The sequence below is a fragment of the Bacillus rossius genome, chromosome 12, assembly GCF_032445375.1.
Source record: "Bacillus rossius redtenbacheri isolate Brsri chromosome 12, Brsri_v3, whole genome shotgun sequence".
Lineage (NCBI taxonomy): Eukaryota > Metazoa > Arthropoda > Insecta > Phasmatodea > Bacillidae > Bacillus > Bacillus rossius.
In genome coordinates, this window is record NC_086339.1 from 10,871,376 (window position 1) to 10,889,326 (window position 17,951).

The 17,951-nt window shown below is 40.6% G+C and overlaps 1 protein-coding gene across 2 annotated transcripts in view; it reads left to right on the top strand.

The window, feature by feature from the left end:
* The window catches only part of LOC134537515 (stAR-related lipid transfer protein 13-like), a 525,855-nt gene that overhangs the window by 84,576 nt on the left and 423,328 nt on the right, over window positions 1-17,951 (top strand). For both annotated transcript variants that reach the window (XM_063378028.1, XM_063378029.1), the window contains exon 2: window positions 5,849-5,988. In XM_063378028.1, the coding sequence (XP_063234098.1) occupies window positions 5,893-5,988 (96 nt within the window). In that variant the 5' untranslated portion in view covers window positions 5,849-5,892. The remainder of the gene's footprint in view (window positions 1-5,848; window positions 5,989-17,951) is intronic.

Here is a 17,951-nt window from a genome sequence, read left to right on the forward strand (position 1 = left end):
CGCGCATCATGGGTAGACAGACACCCGGACATTTCGCGGATTCGTCTGGACTCAGGTTCGAAATTAACCCATGTTTGCTTTTTCAGTTGGTTGATTTCTTAGGGAGAACATTTTTATCCTTGTTAATTGGGACTGCCTGATTCGCTTACTCCTCTCCTAGCTGGTCAACCTTGGCTCACGGTCGTAGAGGGGCGTGTCGAAACGACTGCGGTCCAATCATGAACACAGTGCGAGAGTGTGAAGGCATTCAGAAATTTTTTCCAGAAATTCTTCCAATCATGGAATCAACATTGGGATAGGTTCGCGTCGCTAACCAATGAGAGTATTTAGAAGGAGATTAGTTAAAATTTAACTACTTCGTTCGTAATAAAATTATTCACCGTATTATTTTTATCACATTTCATACGCACGTTTGTAATGTAGATTCTAGCCAAATAATAACTCGAATTTGGCAGGTCCCAAATAGTTTTATATTACCGATTCTGGAATTTGGTAGAATACCTGTCAAACTCAAATTTTTTTTCTAGCCATAGTAGTCTGTACAGTTCATTCTAATGTCGAAGGTCATTTGTCAATTTGCCTCCACATTCTACCTCCCTCTCGGATTGCATTCTACTTGTTCGCGTCATAATGTTTTGGCAGAGACCCGGAAATTGCGTGGATTCCATTGGTCGCAAGGTTAAATGCTAACATGTTTACCGTCATATTGTTGTGGTGATAGGATCACAGATGTTTGGACACGCCCCTCTGGGACTGTGGGGCCAATAAAACTACCAGCCTGTAGTGGAGTTGCCGAATCGCATCGAGCCACTCTAGAGTAGAGGAGGGCCTACAACAAGAAGGTCGCCAATTACAAGGTGCGGACAGACCTAATTGCAGTTTGTTCATCGTTTTGATTTTTTTTTTCACGAAAAAAAATTGCAGTCCCCTACATGTATCTAGGGACTGGAAAACTTCGCGGGTTCAATGACCTGTAGGATGAACTCCATAGTTCTACGTACACTCGGTCAAATGTGACCCACTCATTGGCTGCTGTCTTGTGAGATGTCCCAACGTAGCAAGCAGCCTGTGATTTGATAAAGCTTTGGTTGGGTGTTTCTCATTGGCCCAGAGTCATCCAGGTGAGTTGTGAGCCAATAGCAGAGGCAGCACTGAGGTATAACTATATGTATTTTAGCCTATCGCGAAATTAATTCGCGAATTTTTCCGGTCTCTACATATAGCAGAACGTAACCGTGAACTTTTTTCCGGTCCTTGAGCCAGAGAACGTCTCCCGTTCCCTCAGACATTTGCAACCCCTTGTGACTCGTTACAAGAGGCGAAGGCCGTTACTTGGCGAGGGGCTGGCGGGGTAAAAAAAAAAAGGGGAAGGGGGGGCTATATTTGGAGAGGGTTGCTTCCGGCGCGACAGACTTCCCCGTCCGAGTCGGATCTTCCGCCAGCCCCTCCCCCCCATCCTCCCTTAACACAGCTAGCGCCACGCCCGCGGAGTGCGACGTAAACCTCGCGAAGAAAACACTTGACTACTTAGACTGAGGGAACGATGATGCTCCCTCGGGAAAAATTTTAAAATGTTAACAGCATAACAAGTTTTTTTTTGTCAGTCGTACGAATATCCTATGAATAGGGGCAGGCATTTTTCGCGAAAAGATCTGAACACTTATTAGACTGCAACAAGGTATATCCGCACCTGTGGTTTCTTCCTTGTGATTGGCGGCCGTCTGGCGAGAGAAGTCGTTGCCTTATTTGACCGGGGCCACTCAGGACGCGTTTACTTCCGCACTGAATCACGGTGGTTGGAGTTGTAACAATCGATATGTACCTGGGAGAAACTCACCCGATCACGAAACACAGACGATGCCATAATGTTTTAACTTTCATCTAGTCTCGAAATCTTTATGCGAAATCTGCATGCCCCTACCTATGAATAGAGACCGGAAAAAAAATTTGTGGTTTCGTTTCGTGGCAGGATAAATTTCAAATGTTTATATCTCTACGCTGCTTCTGCTGTTCGTCACACCATTTATAGGGAATACTCTTGGCCAATGAACAACTCTCAGCTAAATTATTATCCAACCACATGCTGCCCACTTATGTCTCGCCAGTCCACAGCCAATGGTCATTGAAAACGCGAATTTTTCCGTTCCCCTTTGTGTTTTTATTCGCGAAACAATCTGAGCGCTGGTTTGACTGCAATTAAGTACGCCCGAGCGAACATTTTCTTCCTTGTGATTGGCGGCAGTGGCGTAGCCAGAATTTGTGAATTTAGGGGGGGAGGGGGGGGTTAAGAAGCATGTCCCCCCCCCTATTAAAACTGTGGAGTCCGGGGGTCCGCCCCCGGAAAAAATTTGGATTTTAAGGTGTAAAATAGTGCTATTTTAGCAGTTGTCAGTACTTAACTTTAAATATTGTAATGGTAAAAATATTATTTTTTTAATAAAAAAATTGTTTGAGTGATGAAGTAAGAAATTAATTAAATATATTTTTATCAATCCAAGTGCCTTGTTTACGTCCACTCAAAATCATAAATCATGCTCGAAGCTCGACAATACAAAAAAAAAAGGAATAAAAAGGGTTGGGTTTCGGCAGGACTGGCCTATTCCTGGAAACAATTAGCTTTAGCTTGAAGAGTTACATGACACCATGTCATCGTCTCAATTCTATACACACACAGCGATCCTCACACTTTTGGAATCCCAGTCACCACCTGCTTATAATTACCGCGCTGGTTAAATACAGTAGGTGTAAGATATTTGAAAGCTTGGGACCCGTCACGGCGTCACAACCTTATAGCTTCTGCTCGCGACAGGGGTAGGGGAAGGGAAGGAGAATCGGTAGGGCTCGCTTACTCTTCCCCTCCAGTGCAGTGGCCGGTGATAGCAGTAAGACACCCAGGCTTTTAGCTAACATGCTTTCAGATAATAAATAATAATTGGGGCTAAGGGGGGGGGGGGTTAGAACCCCTAAACTCCCTCAACTCCCTCCCCCTGGCTACGCTCATGATTTGGCGGCCGTCTGTAAGAGAAGCAGTTGCAACATTTGACCAGGCCAATTAGGAAGAGTTTGCTTCCGCACAAAATTGCTGCGATTCCTGTACCGACGGTATACGTGTACCAGAAAGAAATTCAACCAACCACGAAATACAGACGATGCTACAGTGTTAACGCACAGCTAGGCTGAAAATATTTTCGCGAAATATGAATGCTCCTACCCATGAAGCTTTATAAATATAATATTAAAAAACAAAAAAGAAATAACGTGAATAATTTATAAAAGATTAACTATTCAGTGATTTACCGATATTCAGCTTAATTAATTTTATGTTTAAATGCAAATAAATTGGTCTCGACAATAGATCCAGACTAAGTTATTGATAGAGACCGGAAAAGTCTATGTTAGCTCGCTGGTGATTCTAGCGCGGTATCGCCTCTAAGCTCAAGGCTCCGAACTGGCGCGCAGTCTTCTCGTCGTGCATAGGACAATTATGAAATTTTAACGGTTTCCAGAACATTATGTGGCGGTGTAATCCAAGGTCCTTGGGCTTCTTTCAAGAATATTCACCGGGCGTTTTCATGTCTAATACTTATTCTGAAAATAGGCGAATTATTAGCCCTTTACACTCTCCTAAAAAAAATACAGCTGAAAATCAAATACGGAAACATTAACTACTCTTTCGCTCTCGCCGTATTCTTTAACTGCGCTTTTCGTAAAAACATACACGCCCACTCCAGTAGCAGGAACAGTTTTCAAATCGTTTTTATTTGTTCTGAAGCTCCTGCACAACAAATGTATGTGCGGGCCCCGGGTAGGCGGGTCTCTTGGGCGAAGGCCATCTTTGGGTGGGAGGGTTCGGCGAAATTCCAAATTCCCCAGTTTCTGCACGGCTTCGCGGTGGGCGATTATCCCCCCCCCCCCCCCCCCAACCAAGGGTGGGAAGGCGGCGCGCAGGACGCTCATCGCCGCTCAAAGAGGAAGCGTCCATCAAGCAATTGGCGGGGCCCACGGGATGACATAATGCCGCGGTTATGTGCCTCTTAACGCGGTCTCCCCCCCCCCCACCTCCCCAGGGGCAGCCGGACCCCTCGCTGGCTCGCTCCGGTCTGCAACCGCCTCACGCCTCCGACGTTTGGCTCTGCGCATGCGTCACGCCTCGTTCGTGCTCTGGCTTCTCTCCAGATATTTTTTTTTTCTTTTCTCTCTCGTCTCTTGATGAATCCATCCGCTGGCATTTTGCTGGAGGTCATTGTCGCGCGCGAGCTCGTTCGAGTATCTGCTTGTACGCAGAGTGATGGCAATATTCATTCCTCTCGAGGGCCAGGTATCATTTCCCAAAACATATCAGAGAGTCATACACGCATATGTTAATTTTTAACAAATTTTTTCTTCTTCAATTATTCTGCATGGAAATCAATCAATACAAAATATAGCATGAAATGAAGAAACAACAATTTGTCTAACCTCGATAACGATCATGTTGTAAATACACTTCTAATACTGTTACGAGTGGTTGGGGGAGAACGGGTTTGTAAGGATAGACCAATTAATTTTTATACATATTTATTTACTACTAATATTTACGTTACCAATTAAATCACATCACTTAATGTATGTTCACAAATCACTAGCACTTAAAAGTGTCTCTTCATTAATCCAGTCCACTGTGCACACTCCTCACTGGAGCCAGGCTCGACAGTGGTTCTCCTCTTACCTCGAACCTCGTTAATATTGTAAATTAGTTGGTGTTTTCCACACACATTAATTTTTGCCAGCCCACAGTACTTTCTTGTTCTATATCGTATGTGAAAGCATTATCATTTCTTTGTTACCCATGTACCATGAAATATTATATTCAGTTTCTAATAACATTAATTTGTTGTGTAGAGATGTGTTTTAGTGTTCGCGTTCATTCAAAATCCTTCTTTAAATAGTTTAAAAAAAAACAAGCAGTAAATAATGATATGCTAAGTAAATTATTTCAGGACATTTTCAGACATTTCTTTCCTACTATTTGAAGTTCATTTAAATTTGCACTAAATAACATTGTGACAACATTATTTAGTATGCATATTATTCTTTGGTATGCGAATAAATCGATTTTGGTGATATTTATAGCAGTTGCTGTTTTAGGCAAACGTAGTAACAGTGAGCTTTCCTTATGACCTTATTTAATTGGACTTTGGTTTAAAACACCAATTTTATACAATATTTTGTAAGATTACTTGAAGCTTTCAAGCCAATTATTTATTGCTATATTGCATCTGTTTAAGGAAGAGAGAAAAAAACTGAAATATTTTGAAATATTTTAGTCTATAACAATTTATTTTTAGTTTGTCCTCATTAAAGCATTGTTTATAATTTAATGGGATGCCTGAAGTTTGTGGTGACTGGCTGCCACAGATAGTCTACCCTCGGATGTCATTAGGTTTTTTAGCATTTAATTTATTTTTGAGGATGCCATCAAACATAGTAATACTGTTAAAATATACTGATATTGTCTTCGTGGATCTTTAAATATGTGATCTATGCTTTCACGAAATAAAAATTTCGACATTAAACGATAGAATATTTTAATGGTATATTGAATGTTGAAATCAATATGTCATCTTTTGGTTCCTCCCTCCCACTCGACTATCACTAGGATGTTAGGCAATTTATCTCTAGAAAAAAATTGATATGCCTCTGCCCGATACTTTGCAATAGATGTTTTAAAAAAAACATTTAATGATTGTTTACATTTTTGTGAGATTTTTTAATTCCGACAGTATGTTAATAATGAAGGGCAAAGCATGCTTCGTTAGGGAACACTGGCACAGCTGACAGGAACTGATGTATGGCGTGTGTGTTGCAGGTGATGAGGGGGATGACGATGGCGTGAGGGCCTGAGGGCCGGACATGGACACCATGATGAGGCCCGACGAGCGAGCCGCAGGGGTCATCTGCGGCTCGGACCCCTACCGGGAGCTGGAGCTGTACCTGGAGAAGGTCAACGTGAGTGCGACCCCACTCTGCTACCATTGCGATACGCTCGCGTTGCTTCCTGCAGGGCCACGCTCTGCTACCAACTCATCCAGCTTTTTTTCGACCCATGCCCTGCTACCAATTCTAGCCCCGATACCGGCATAGCCATGCCCCTTTCTTCAATATTCGCAGTTTCCAATTGAGCTATGCCTTGCTACCAATACTCATGCTCTTTATAGCTGATTCATGTTCTGCTATCAATACTCGCCCTGCTTCCTGTCGACCCATGCCCTGCTATCAATTATATATATGTTACCAGCATAGCCATGCCCCGCTACAAAATATTCTCCATGTTTACCGCTGCTCGTCCTGCTTCCAGCAGAACCACACTCTGCTACCATTACTAGCTCTGCTTCCTGTTTATCCATGCCCTGCTACCAATACCTGATACTGTAGTACTGATATTGCCCATTGTTTGCACAAAATATTAATATACCTTAGTTTTACTGTATAAAGTCCTTAAAATGATGCATTTTACAATTATTGAAGGTATCATTTACATTAAAATCTTTAAAATTGTTTTTGTTTTTTAATTTTTTCAATTTATTTGGTTAGTAATTGTTAAGTAGTGGTTATAACATTCTCTAAATTGTACAAGGAAGTTAAATTTATAAATTTTCCTATTATTCTTTACATAATTGTGGGTAGAAATCGAGGCTGATATTAATTTGAATATTTAATTTTTTTTCTTTTAAATGGTGTTTTTAATTACAAGTACGATCGGTTTTGTTTGTATTTATTTTTCAGTCTTCTTAACATACAATTTAGATTTTATCAAAATTATAGGTATAAATTATTTATTTTTGGGAAAATGGGTTATGAAATGACTTAAAGGTGTTTAAACCTAATTGTCCCATCGGTAATTTTTCATGTTTATAAAGGAATTATGTTACAAATATATTTTATATTAAAATAATAATATGCATCATTAATTGATCACGATTTTTTATGTAACATTAACAGTGTCACTGTCGCCTCAATGCAGAATTAATATAGTTTCGCCAACTAAGTTAAACTTAAAATTATTCTTAAAGACCGCATTACCTTGTTTATAACTTGGAAAAAAATGTATTGAAATAACTTGCATAGCTGTTCATTTCATATAATTTTATACACTTATCATTGATTTACTGTAATAAGTCTACTTGGTGAAATCCATAACATCCACACTGATGTATGAGTTTTTAATTTTAGTCATTTATTTGGGAGGCTTTATCAGTAGATAATATACATCTCCCTGTAAAAAAAATTAATAAATATGGTAAGATTAAACATCTACCAGTTCTAAAGACTTATGTTTAGTAAATTTTAAAAAAAATTGATATGCATTTTAAGGCATAGTCCATTGAGAATCCAAGCCTAATAGATTATGAAAAAAAAAATTAAACATTTCTGAGTTACAGTACCCATAATTATAAAGGTGCATTGTTTAACTATGTTTCCCCGAACATTGTCTCGAAATTTACATAACGTTCATATGCAAATTTGGCAATGTTTTCCCCCGTCCCGCCGCAGCGCACGGACGTATGAATATTGAAGTGTACGCACCGGAGAGAAAAGCGCGGGAGGGCGTGGTCGCCGTCATTGTCGACGTAATTGCTTCAAGCGCGCGTTACCGCGACGGCGCTGTGTGTCTGTTTGCTCTGTTGGCAGCGCGGTGTGGAGAGGGGTGTAGGGGTGGTTGGGCGGAAGAGGGGGGAAAAAAAAGAGGAGACATTTACACTGGCGAGTTCCAGCAACGCGTCCGGACGTGTCATTATGCGTACTTCTATTGTACGACTTGGAAGTGACTGGCGAACTCTCAAGACTATGTTTACCGGAGCCTTCGGCATTCACCCGCCAAAGGAAATGTTTTTTTTTGTTTAGGAATTACGACGTGGTTTGGCATTTTTAAAATGCCTTAAGGTAGGTCTTTAAAAAAAAAATTACGAGTGTTGTACTCAACCTCTCGGCGAAAAAAAAAAGTGTAAATTTCTTCAACTGTTTACGCACGCCGATAATGAGCGATGGGCAAAGTGAGGGAAGTTATTTAAAGGCATTCTTCAGAGGCTCCCACAAAATAACGAGTGAAATTTTATCCTGTCAAATATTTCCCTCAAGTTATACAACAAATCTTTTCGTTAGTGACACCAGGAAGCGTAGGCTTTTTTAGTATAAATAAAACAGAGGAATGTGGTTAAACACAAAATTATTATACTGTCATCAAAACAATTTATGGCGGATAGCCGCTGGGATGGACTCTACAGCTCCACGTATACTGGGGTAAATGCCACCCACTCATGGGCTGCTGTCTTGTGAGACAAGACGTCCCAGCGTAGTAGTAGCATGTGATTCTTTACAGTGATTCGGTTGAGGTGTTTCTCATCGGCCCCAGAGTCCTCCAGATGTGGTGTCAACAAAACAGCAAAAGCAGCAGAGGGGGTACAACTATTTTGAATTTCAGCCTTATCACGAAATGAACTCGCGTCTTTTTTTTTTTTTTTTTTCGGTCTCAACCAAATGGTACTACCTAATTGAGAACTTTTCAAGTGTTGGGACAAGTTCCCACTACACAGACCGCGCAGTGGTGAGAATGACCCCCACATTCGATTACGGGACCTGGACCCAGGATCGGTGGACACCCCCTCACCCCCAATTTTACAGTTACGCGCTACATTAAAATTGCATGTTTATTCCTTGCCAACACTCTTTTTAGCATGTTATTTAACCTGAAAATACAGAGTATAATTATTATGATTACTATTTTATAAGTCAAAACTAAGCTTTGTTTATAAAATTATTTTACCTTAAAATAACCACAGCTATTATTTATATTTATTTCACACACTGAGATAAAAAATAAAATAGTTACAGAAAATAAAATTAGCCGTAGGTGTAAAATCTTCTGAAATTTCATTGGATGAAACAAATTCAATTTTTTTTCTAGTTTGTAAAAAATTATAATAGTTAAACATTTGAAAATAAACGGGGCTGGGCCCGGGCCTGGAGGGACCCAAGGGCCCACCCAGCCCCGCCCTTGCGGGGGGCCATGGTGGTGAGACACAGGGCGGACGCGGGTTCGCCCGTCTGTCGCACGTCGACTGGGGAAGAGGTGGTCGCCGCGTGTGGTCCCGTCACGGGCCTGTCCGGGCCGCGGGGTCAGAGGTCGCTGACTCGCTGGCCGGGATGGCCAACGAGGGCGGTTCTCCTCGGCTGACCCAGTTGGCAACACTGCCCCGCGTTCCCCGTGTCCCCCCCCCATCCCCCTCCCCCCGCTTTTTTTTTTCCGCAGCGCCGCCGTCGCCGAATTTCTTCCTGGACCTCCTTCGTCGCAAGTATTTATATAACGTTTTTGAAGTGAAACTTCTTCGGGCATGTTGAGAGTAAAATGGGCAAGGCCGAAGTTTTATGTAACGTTTTCGTGAGACATAGTTGTGAAACGTTTCGGACGTACTTGGCCAAAAAGAGATGGTATATACTTTGCAGGGCTCATTTTTGTTCTCTTTGTGCGATGATTCGTCCCCTATTTCCCCCCTCCTCAAAAAAAAACTGAACGAAAGAACACGACAGAGAGAGAGAGAGAGAGAGAGAGAGAGAGAGAGAGCGCGTATGCGCTTGTTTCAGAAAATAGGTATAGGTATCCTACACAGCCAGATGTGAGTGCCTTGAATATTTTACATTTGCTACCAGCGCGCTCGCGTTCCTTCCTTGTTCAACCAGCAGCGTAGAGAGCGCTGTTGACACAGTCCCTGCATTTCCCGCATAGATAGCGCTACCTGTTATGTATTTCACATTTCGCACAGAGATTTGGCTTGTTCCAAATGGCAGAATTGTTTGAAGAAATGGTAACACGCACGTTACACTGTATAATATTTATTGTTAATTAATCGTTATTATATAAAATTGTCTTCTTTCTCTCTGTCGTTTTACCCCTTACGATACACTTGCGAGTCGAGGTTTGAATTGCTTCTATCATGTTTACTGAGTTACACGCCCTAATTTTTTACTTTGCTTTTATTAGCTTCACCTGTATGTATGTGTATGTATGTATGTATGTATGTATGTATGTATGTATGTATGACTTGTTTTCTGCTTGTTTGCATATTTATCTTTCCTGTCTGATATTGAGATTTCTGATGACATGCAGTGTAATCAGCAATGGCGTATGTCCGAAACAACATTTTAAATCAATTTTCCCCATCGCAGTAACCATTCAAAGAACTAATTATAATTAGTTTATGGCTGCTGTAAAATTTAAAGGTAGGTGAGGTTAGCTGTGTTACGTTAATTAAATTACTGCAGAAAAAATGTTCTTTTTTTCCCCCCGGATATATGGATTTTCGATCGTATGTAAATTGCAGGATTGGTTAGGTCAGTTGCATTAAATAAACCCCAAAATCTTTTAAATGTATGAAAAATTCCCAAAATTGCAGACTTTTTTTTATAATATTCCGCCTGCGATGTAGAACGAGCTAGCTTACGAACTTCGGATGTGTTCGGAACTGCTCGTGCGTCTGGAACGCTCGCCCAGTGTTCGAACAACCACGACGCCAGCTCGCCCCACGAGTAGGACAGCCGAGAGACGTTACTGCAAGTATGCGCGCGCAGCAGCTCTTTTTACTGCGCGCAGTAAAAAAAAAATACGACCGTAATCGCGCAGAATAAAAAGTCGCTCGTAAACTTTTATGAAGTAGTGGAATGAATTCGAGGAGGAGAGTGAATTAAAAGATGGGTGGAAAAGGGGGAAAAAAGGGGGGGGGGGGGGGGGCGATATTGTGGAAAGAGCCTCTCCTCACGACGTCCGCGTGTGTTCGCTCCCGAGCGCCTGCCTTGGGGCTGCAAAAGATGGCGTCCAAATTACGCATGCGCGTATGATTTTAGGACAGTTTTGCTTTCAAATTCTTCTCTTTTGTTAGTGGAAATGGTAGATTTTTATAATTTTTTTTTAAATTTCGGAAGGGGTGGGGATGATGTATCACTCCATCTTTCCCCCTGCGTACACCCCTGGTTGGAGACTGTGAGGGAGTGATGGGATGTGGATGAACCGCCGACGGAAATGACGGGAGCCAGCCGAGGAAATATCCGTCACGTTTCCCCACATGATCCCGGCTGGGATTCAAACCCGGAACGCCTTGGTAGGAACTTTTGTTATCTGAATTCAGTGGTTTACTCATTGGGAAAGGGGGGGGGGGGGGTGATATGCCCTACCCCACTCTCCCCCCCCCCCACAACGAAAGAAGTCGGGATTTTGTTTTTACGATAGGTAATTCCAGGTGAGCTGTTGCAATACCTGCATTTTCAATTGTATGAGAAGCCGCGTTTTAAACGGTTAAATATGTAGGCCCATATTTCAGAGTTTTAGTGCCAATAACAATGCAAGTTTTTTTTTGCTGAATACTCGTGTTCAAATCTGTTTTATTTATTATTTTATATTTTTTTAAGTTACACTTCTTTGGGTGCGTTATGAAGGAAAAAAAATCATTACGGTGAAATGTTACGATGCGCGCGCACCTAGCAAAGAAACGTTCACAGGATAAAAAAAAGTTGCATACAAATAAAAATTATATATGTGCTTCACTCACGTCCGTTGATACGAATTCATATGAAAGTTTTAATGTCAACTTGATGAAGAAATTAATATCACATTTCTTCAATTTCAAGTACGTATGTTGATTGGCACACAGCGCATTCAGGAAAAGGACAGGTCGGTGTGTGTTAGAAAGAGAGAGAAATCGCCCTTGTACTTCCACACTGGGAAGTGGGACGCTCTGTAGCCAGGGGCAGGCATTTTTTTTTGCGAAAAAAAAAATTTGAATGTCCATTAGACTGCAGCAAGGTATACCCGCGTCTGTGGTTTCTTCCTTGTGATTGGCGGCCGTCTGCGAGAGAAGTCGTTGCCTTGTTTGACCGAGCCACAGGACACGTGTGCTTCCGCACTGAATTACTGTGATTGGTGTTATAACAGCAGTGAAACTAGCCCAATCACGAAACACAAGACGATGCTACAGTGTTTTACTTTCAGCCAATCTCAGAATATTTTCGCGAAATGTGAATGGCCCTATCTATAGGAAAGGATTCGCCCCTGGCCCGTGATAAGTCGACTCTTAAGGAATTTCCATGGATACATTTGGGGGAAACTATGCAGAGTCGATGTCAGACTGGCCGGTCAGGATAATAACCAGATTTAAGGCACGTCTCACATTTTATAATCAACTAATTAATTAAGGAAATTTGTGTCAAGTTTATGGTGGTAGTGCTCTTGCATTTATTTTTTCACCAGATATGTACTAATTTTTTTTTCTAGCTGTGAGATATAACACAATTGGTCATAAAAATAATAGATACTTGCGTCACCTTTTTACCACTGCTGAATAATTTGTTTTAGTAAATATATATATTGAGAAATTTTTGAGACGGAACATAAAATCGGGATAAATTAACAGGAAAAGCTCCACAAATAGCGACAATGACAAGGAAATGAAACAACACACGTGCGGTGTGAGACAGAGCCATGGTGCTGAAACGCGAGGCGGTAAATCAAAGCAAAACACGGAGCAGGAAAAAATTTAAAAAAAAAAAAAAAAAAAAAGACGAGACAACTGAACAGGCAGGACGTACAAGAAGGCGCGGCGTGTTTGGACAGCCCTGCCCGCCTCTGACAAGTTTCTGGGAGCGCGCGCTGACAAGTTCCCAGCGTGCGTGCGTGCGTGTGCGTGCGTGCGTGTGCGTGCGTGCGTGTGCGTGCGTGCGGGTGCGTGTGGCCGCTGCGTCGATGACGTCACGGCCAGCTGTTGCTCCCCTTTTCGGGCCGAACGAGCGAGAGAGAGAGAGAGAGAGAGAGAGAGAGAGAGAGAGAGAGAGAGAGAGGGTTGAAGGAGCGCGTGGGAGAAGAAGACAAGAGGGGCAACAGAAGCGCGCCTCACAAGAGTGTTTAAAAAAGTAAGGAAAGGAGTGTGTTGATGGGGGGGGGGGGGGGAGGGGGGGAGGGACAGATACGTCGTACGTACTTGTTTATAACGTCTTCCCAGATATGACACTCTCCCCCTCCCCTTTCTCCCTCGACATAACACACTCTCGCTTTCTCGTCGGCGGAGGGTAGTCGCGGAGTTGTTTACAACGCGACCGTAAAAAGCGTTTTAACGCGATGGCGTAACCGTCGAGGGCAGTTTAAAAAAAATATAACGGCCCGGTTTTCCTGGGAAGAAGCGAGGTCGCACATGCGGTCCTCGAGTGTTCCATTTATTTTACTGGTACGCATTCCTCCTCCCCCTCCCCCATCAATTCTTCATCGACGCCTCGTGGCTTTGGCGGAAGGGAGGGAAAAAGGACGTAAAATATCCGCGGGTGGTGGTTGGATGAATTTTCACGGCTCCCCCTCCCCCTCCACCGGAGAATGCGGCCATATTCCAGGGAACACCGCTTTGTACAGTCGTTGTAGAATCTCTGTCACTTGGTTAAAATGTTCTCTGTGGTGTGTTTGTGCGTAAGAGAGAGCGAGAATTTCCTGGCCATTGGCAACAAATGTCTTGCCTTGCAGAGGACGAAGTGTAATGATACTTACTGCTGCTGCTGTTACTGTGGTTATGAACAGAAGTAGAACGCGAATAACAACGGATGACTCCCTGGAGCAGGCTTGTACCGAATAAACCGTATTTGCTAGTAGTCCGGCCGCAGCTTGATGTGAAACGGCTTGCCATCTTGCATTCGATCAGTGCGCGATCTGGTGGTTCGTGCGGGAACTAATGTATTTTGAGTACCTGTCCAAATATATCAAAATGTAATTCACATCTAGCTGCAGGCAGCAGCACGAGCATGTTTCATTTGGTAGTACAGCATGTCCATAAAAGAATGTTCCAGTTACAAAATTTAATATAATCAATCGTAAGCGTTGTAGAGTGTTGGTTCAAGGTCACAAAGATTAACTTAAACAGTTTTAGATAAGCGCATAACTCGAGTACTGCGTCGGTGTTTTCTCACTTGCAGCGTAAAAGAATAGCTCTTTCCCAATTAGTAGAGGGTGGACCTGTAAACCTTATTTGGCAACAGGATGGAGTCCCTCCCCATTGAAATATCTTTGAACAAGAGTGGTTGAACGTCGAAGTCCCTGACCGTTGGATTGGTCGTAATGGTCGAGACGACAGAGCTATTTTTCTCTGGTCTCCAAGTTCACCTGACATAACGCCATGAGATTAATTTTTTTTCCCTTTGGGGTTCTACGTTTCACTGCTACCTAATGATTTGTCAGAGTTGAGACACAGAATTGAAGAGGCTATTGCTTCCATTAATATTAACTTTTAAACCAAAGTTTGGGAAGAATTAGTCTTTAGGTTGGATGTGTGCCTTATATTGGTAGGTGATTGAGAAAATGTACAAAAAAAGGTTTTATAAACATTATTCAATAGCAAATGATTTATATATATTTTGTTTGAATGAGCTTTATTTATAACTTGAGAAACCCCCGGATGGCCTCCTTATGGGGAGCCCAAGAAAATAAACGGGCTCCCCATTCGGAAGCCACCCTAGAAAATTTTTGTTTCCACCCACCGTCTCTTTGGTAGCGTGACTTGTTGCAAGGGATTATATTCCACAAGACAAATGCCACCATCTGCCTGAGACAATCCGCCTTGTAGGAGTCGAGCCACGAACCCGGGTCCTACAAGTCACAAGTCAGACGCTCTACCCCAGAGCCAGAGTGGTGACTTGCGGTCTTCTTATCACTAAAACACTGTTATCCACGAGTTTACTGTAGTTTGGTTTGTCATTTAATACGAGGTTACTTCCGGTTGTGGTTTTGTGGGGGCGACGGATGACCACCATATCGGAAGACTACCATAATGACAGTATTCCGCCTGGCCTCTTCGAAAAAGTACCCTAACGGAAAAGTGCCATACGTCCAAACAACGAAACGGAATTCTGCCATATGTTCTTACACCCTCCATGGAATGAGTACAGCAGTAGGTAGCGCTGTCAACCCTCTAGCTGTTTTTCAGGTTAACTTTAAAGATTACAGACAGCGTTTCTGACGGTGATAGTTGGAATAACAAATCACTTCCAGATCGCGGACGAGAAGACAGAAATGTTTCAAAAACTGTAGTATAGGTAGCACTGTATTCTTATTACGACGACTTAAAAAAATATATATATGGTAGTTTTCCTTATGGCATTTTTTCTCCTGCTTTGACGGAGGCGACGGAAAAGTACCATAATGGAAGACTGTCATGAAGGGGAATTCTACCAACATTTCTTATACATTCCACGGAATGAGAAAAGCGGGCTTACTCGTAAAATTGTAATGTAACTAGCTTCATAGAATTTACATTTTTGCACACTGGAATAATTGAAGTAATTGGTAGATCATTATTTAATGAGTGCAAATCTAACGAAAATATTTTCTTATGTAATGTTTTCATTATTAGGGTGACTGAACACAAAAAACTCAGATATTAAGTTTTTTAATGTCTATAATAAATTATTTAAAGTCTACAAAATATGTTTTTAAGATGCTAAAATGCGAGGGAAATATTTTTGTGTAATGTAGTTTGTTGGCACAGGGCAAGCAGCACAGGCGCCCTAGGGGAGACATAGGCCCGTACATCGAATGTTGATGAGCTTTGCACAAGCTTGCAGTCTTTCAAAATTTGAGTATTGAAATTCAGTTTTTTGTCTCTTACAGCACCCATAAACGAGTTATGAAATAAAATATATAAAAAAAACACAAGACATACACTGATACATATAAATGTGACAAAACACAACACACAGATAGATAAAGATTGATAAAGTTCATGTTAATTAATTGGTTACTTTGGTTTTCACAAAAATCTGAAACCGAAACTAAAATGGTGTCTACAAAATAAAATTTGTAGAATACAAAAGTTTTACCAGTGAATATTTGTAGATTATTCAAAAGGAGTTATAATTTTTTACACATTTTATGGTTACTAATGGTTTTAAAAGTGTCACTAATTCTGTAATTGCAAGTTGTAATTCTTATTCCAAACCGAGTCATTATGTCTGAACCAACAAAAATGGTATTAAAATGTATATAATAAAAAGTGCATCACTGATCGAACATCTAATAAATAGAAAATGCAAATAGGTTATATAGGAATATAGCATATTCAAAATAATTTAAATGCATGACATTTTTAAATATAAATTTAAGAACTTTTTCAGCATACTTTCAATTCTCTTATAATTAAAATCATTTGATGCAGAGAAAGTTTTAATTTTAATAAGACCTAAAGATCTTCATGTGTTGCTAATAGTATTATGTACAAGTTGGTGGAAAAAAAAGCTTGGCATCGATATAACTCGAAAGTCATCACTTACTATGTGATAATTCTGATTAATTAAATTAGTTTTTTGACTAAAGGTTATAAATAAATGCTATCGTAATTCAGAGACGTTTGATAACTTGAAAATCATATCCGGACAGCTGAAATATCTTGCTGAATTGTTTCACAAACATATATTTTTTTAATCAGCATCTTTTCTTGATAAATTCTGATTACAGTTGGAATATCATTTATTAAATATTAAAGAGTAGTTGAGATAAACTACTACTTTGTTGAACACCTAATACCATGAAATTGCATTTGCAAATTTGACTGAAAAACGTCTATTTGTATGATAATTAAAACATTTATACCACGTATTGCTTGACGAGGCCTAAAATTGATCATTTTTTAATCATAAGATGTTGGAAAATATCAAAGGGTTTGCTCATGTTGAAATAAATAGAATATTTTATTTACATCTGGATTAATACTGGTACACACACACACATATATATAAGCGTGTGTTAAAAACGATATTCCTGATTGAAAACTATGTGGTTTTACAGCAGAAATAATATTTTTAGGAATAAAATTAATGTGCCTATAAATATTTTTTTCGTCAAAAACTGCTAACATACTACAAAACAAACTACAAAAAAACAATACTAGAATTTTACGGTCAATAATACTTCAAGAAAATATATACCGATGAATGGTTGAACACACAACCACTCACTGACTGATGCACACTTAATTAAAATATTTTTGTACAAAAGCCAAAATGTTTCATGTTTTAAATGTTTGAGCTTTATTTATAACATGTTGGAAGCTGGAACTAAAACGCTACAAAACAACAAAAAATATTTTTGCAAAACTCCGTTCCCCCGGAGAAACCCCCGGAATGGCCACCGCATGGGGAGCCCAAGAAAAGAAACGGGCTCCCCATTTGGAAGCCACCTGGAAGGTTTTTTTCTGTTCCACCCACCGTTTCTTTGGTAGCCTGACTTGTTACAAGGGATTGTATTCGTACCAGAGAAAATGCCACCATTTTGTCTGTGCAATCCGCCTTGGAGGAGCCGGGGCGCGAACCCGGGTCCTACAAGTCACAAGGCAGGCGCTCTACCCCAGAACCAGAGTGGTAGAGCGGATACTTGCAGTCTTCTTAACACTGACATGATGTTATTCCACGAGTTTACGTTAGTTTCGTGTGTCATTAACATCTAACCTCGGTAACGAACAAATTTATGTGTTCTTATGTTGTTCGTTCAGCATGAATTATGTAATTTCTTAACAGTGAAATATAATTTGTATAACTAGTGTGGAAATTTTTTAGTTGATTTCCTGCAAACAAGCTTACAGTCCCGCTGTACAATAATTATATAGAAATATAGACTAGTAAAAAAATATGTAAGAGCTTGCACTGTCGATGGTAAAGTTATTTTGAAATAAATGTTGCATATTAAAAGAGTGTGTTTAGTTAAAATATGTGATCTTACAAGCATTAAGTTTTTGTATAAACATTTTATATACATATTTATATATATGTGATTTTATTTTAAATACTTTTTTTTGCAAACGTAACATTACCAAACATAGACAGCACAGAAAATCACGTAGAAAGAATTACGTAGAAATAATTGGTATTATTACAGCACAGCAGACAAAGTGGTTTAA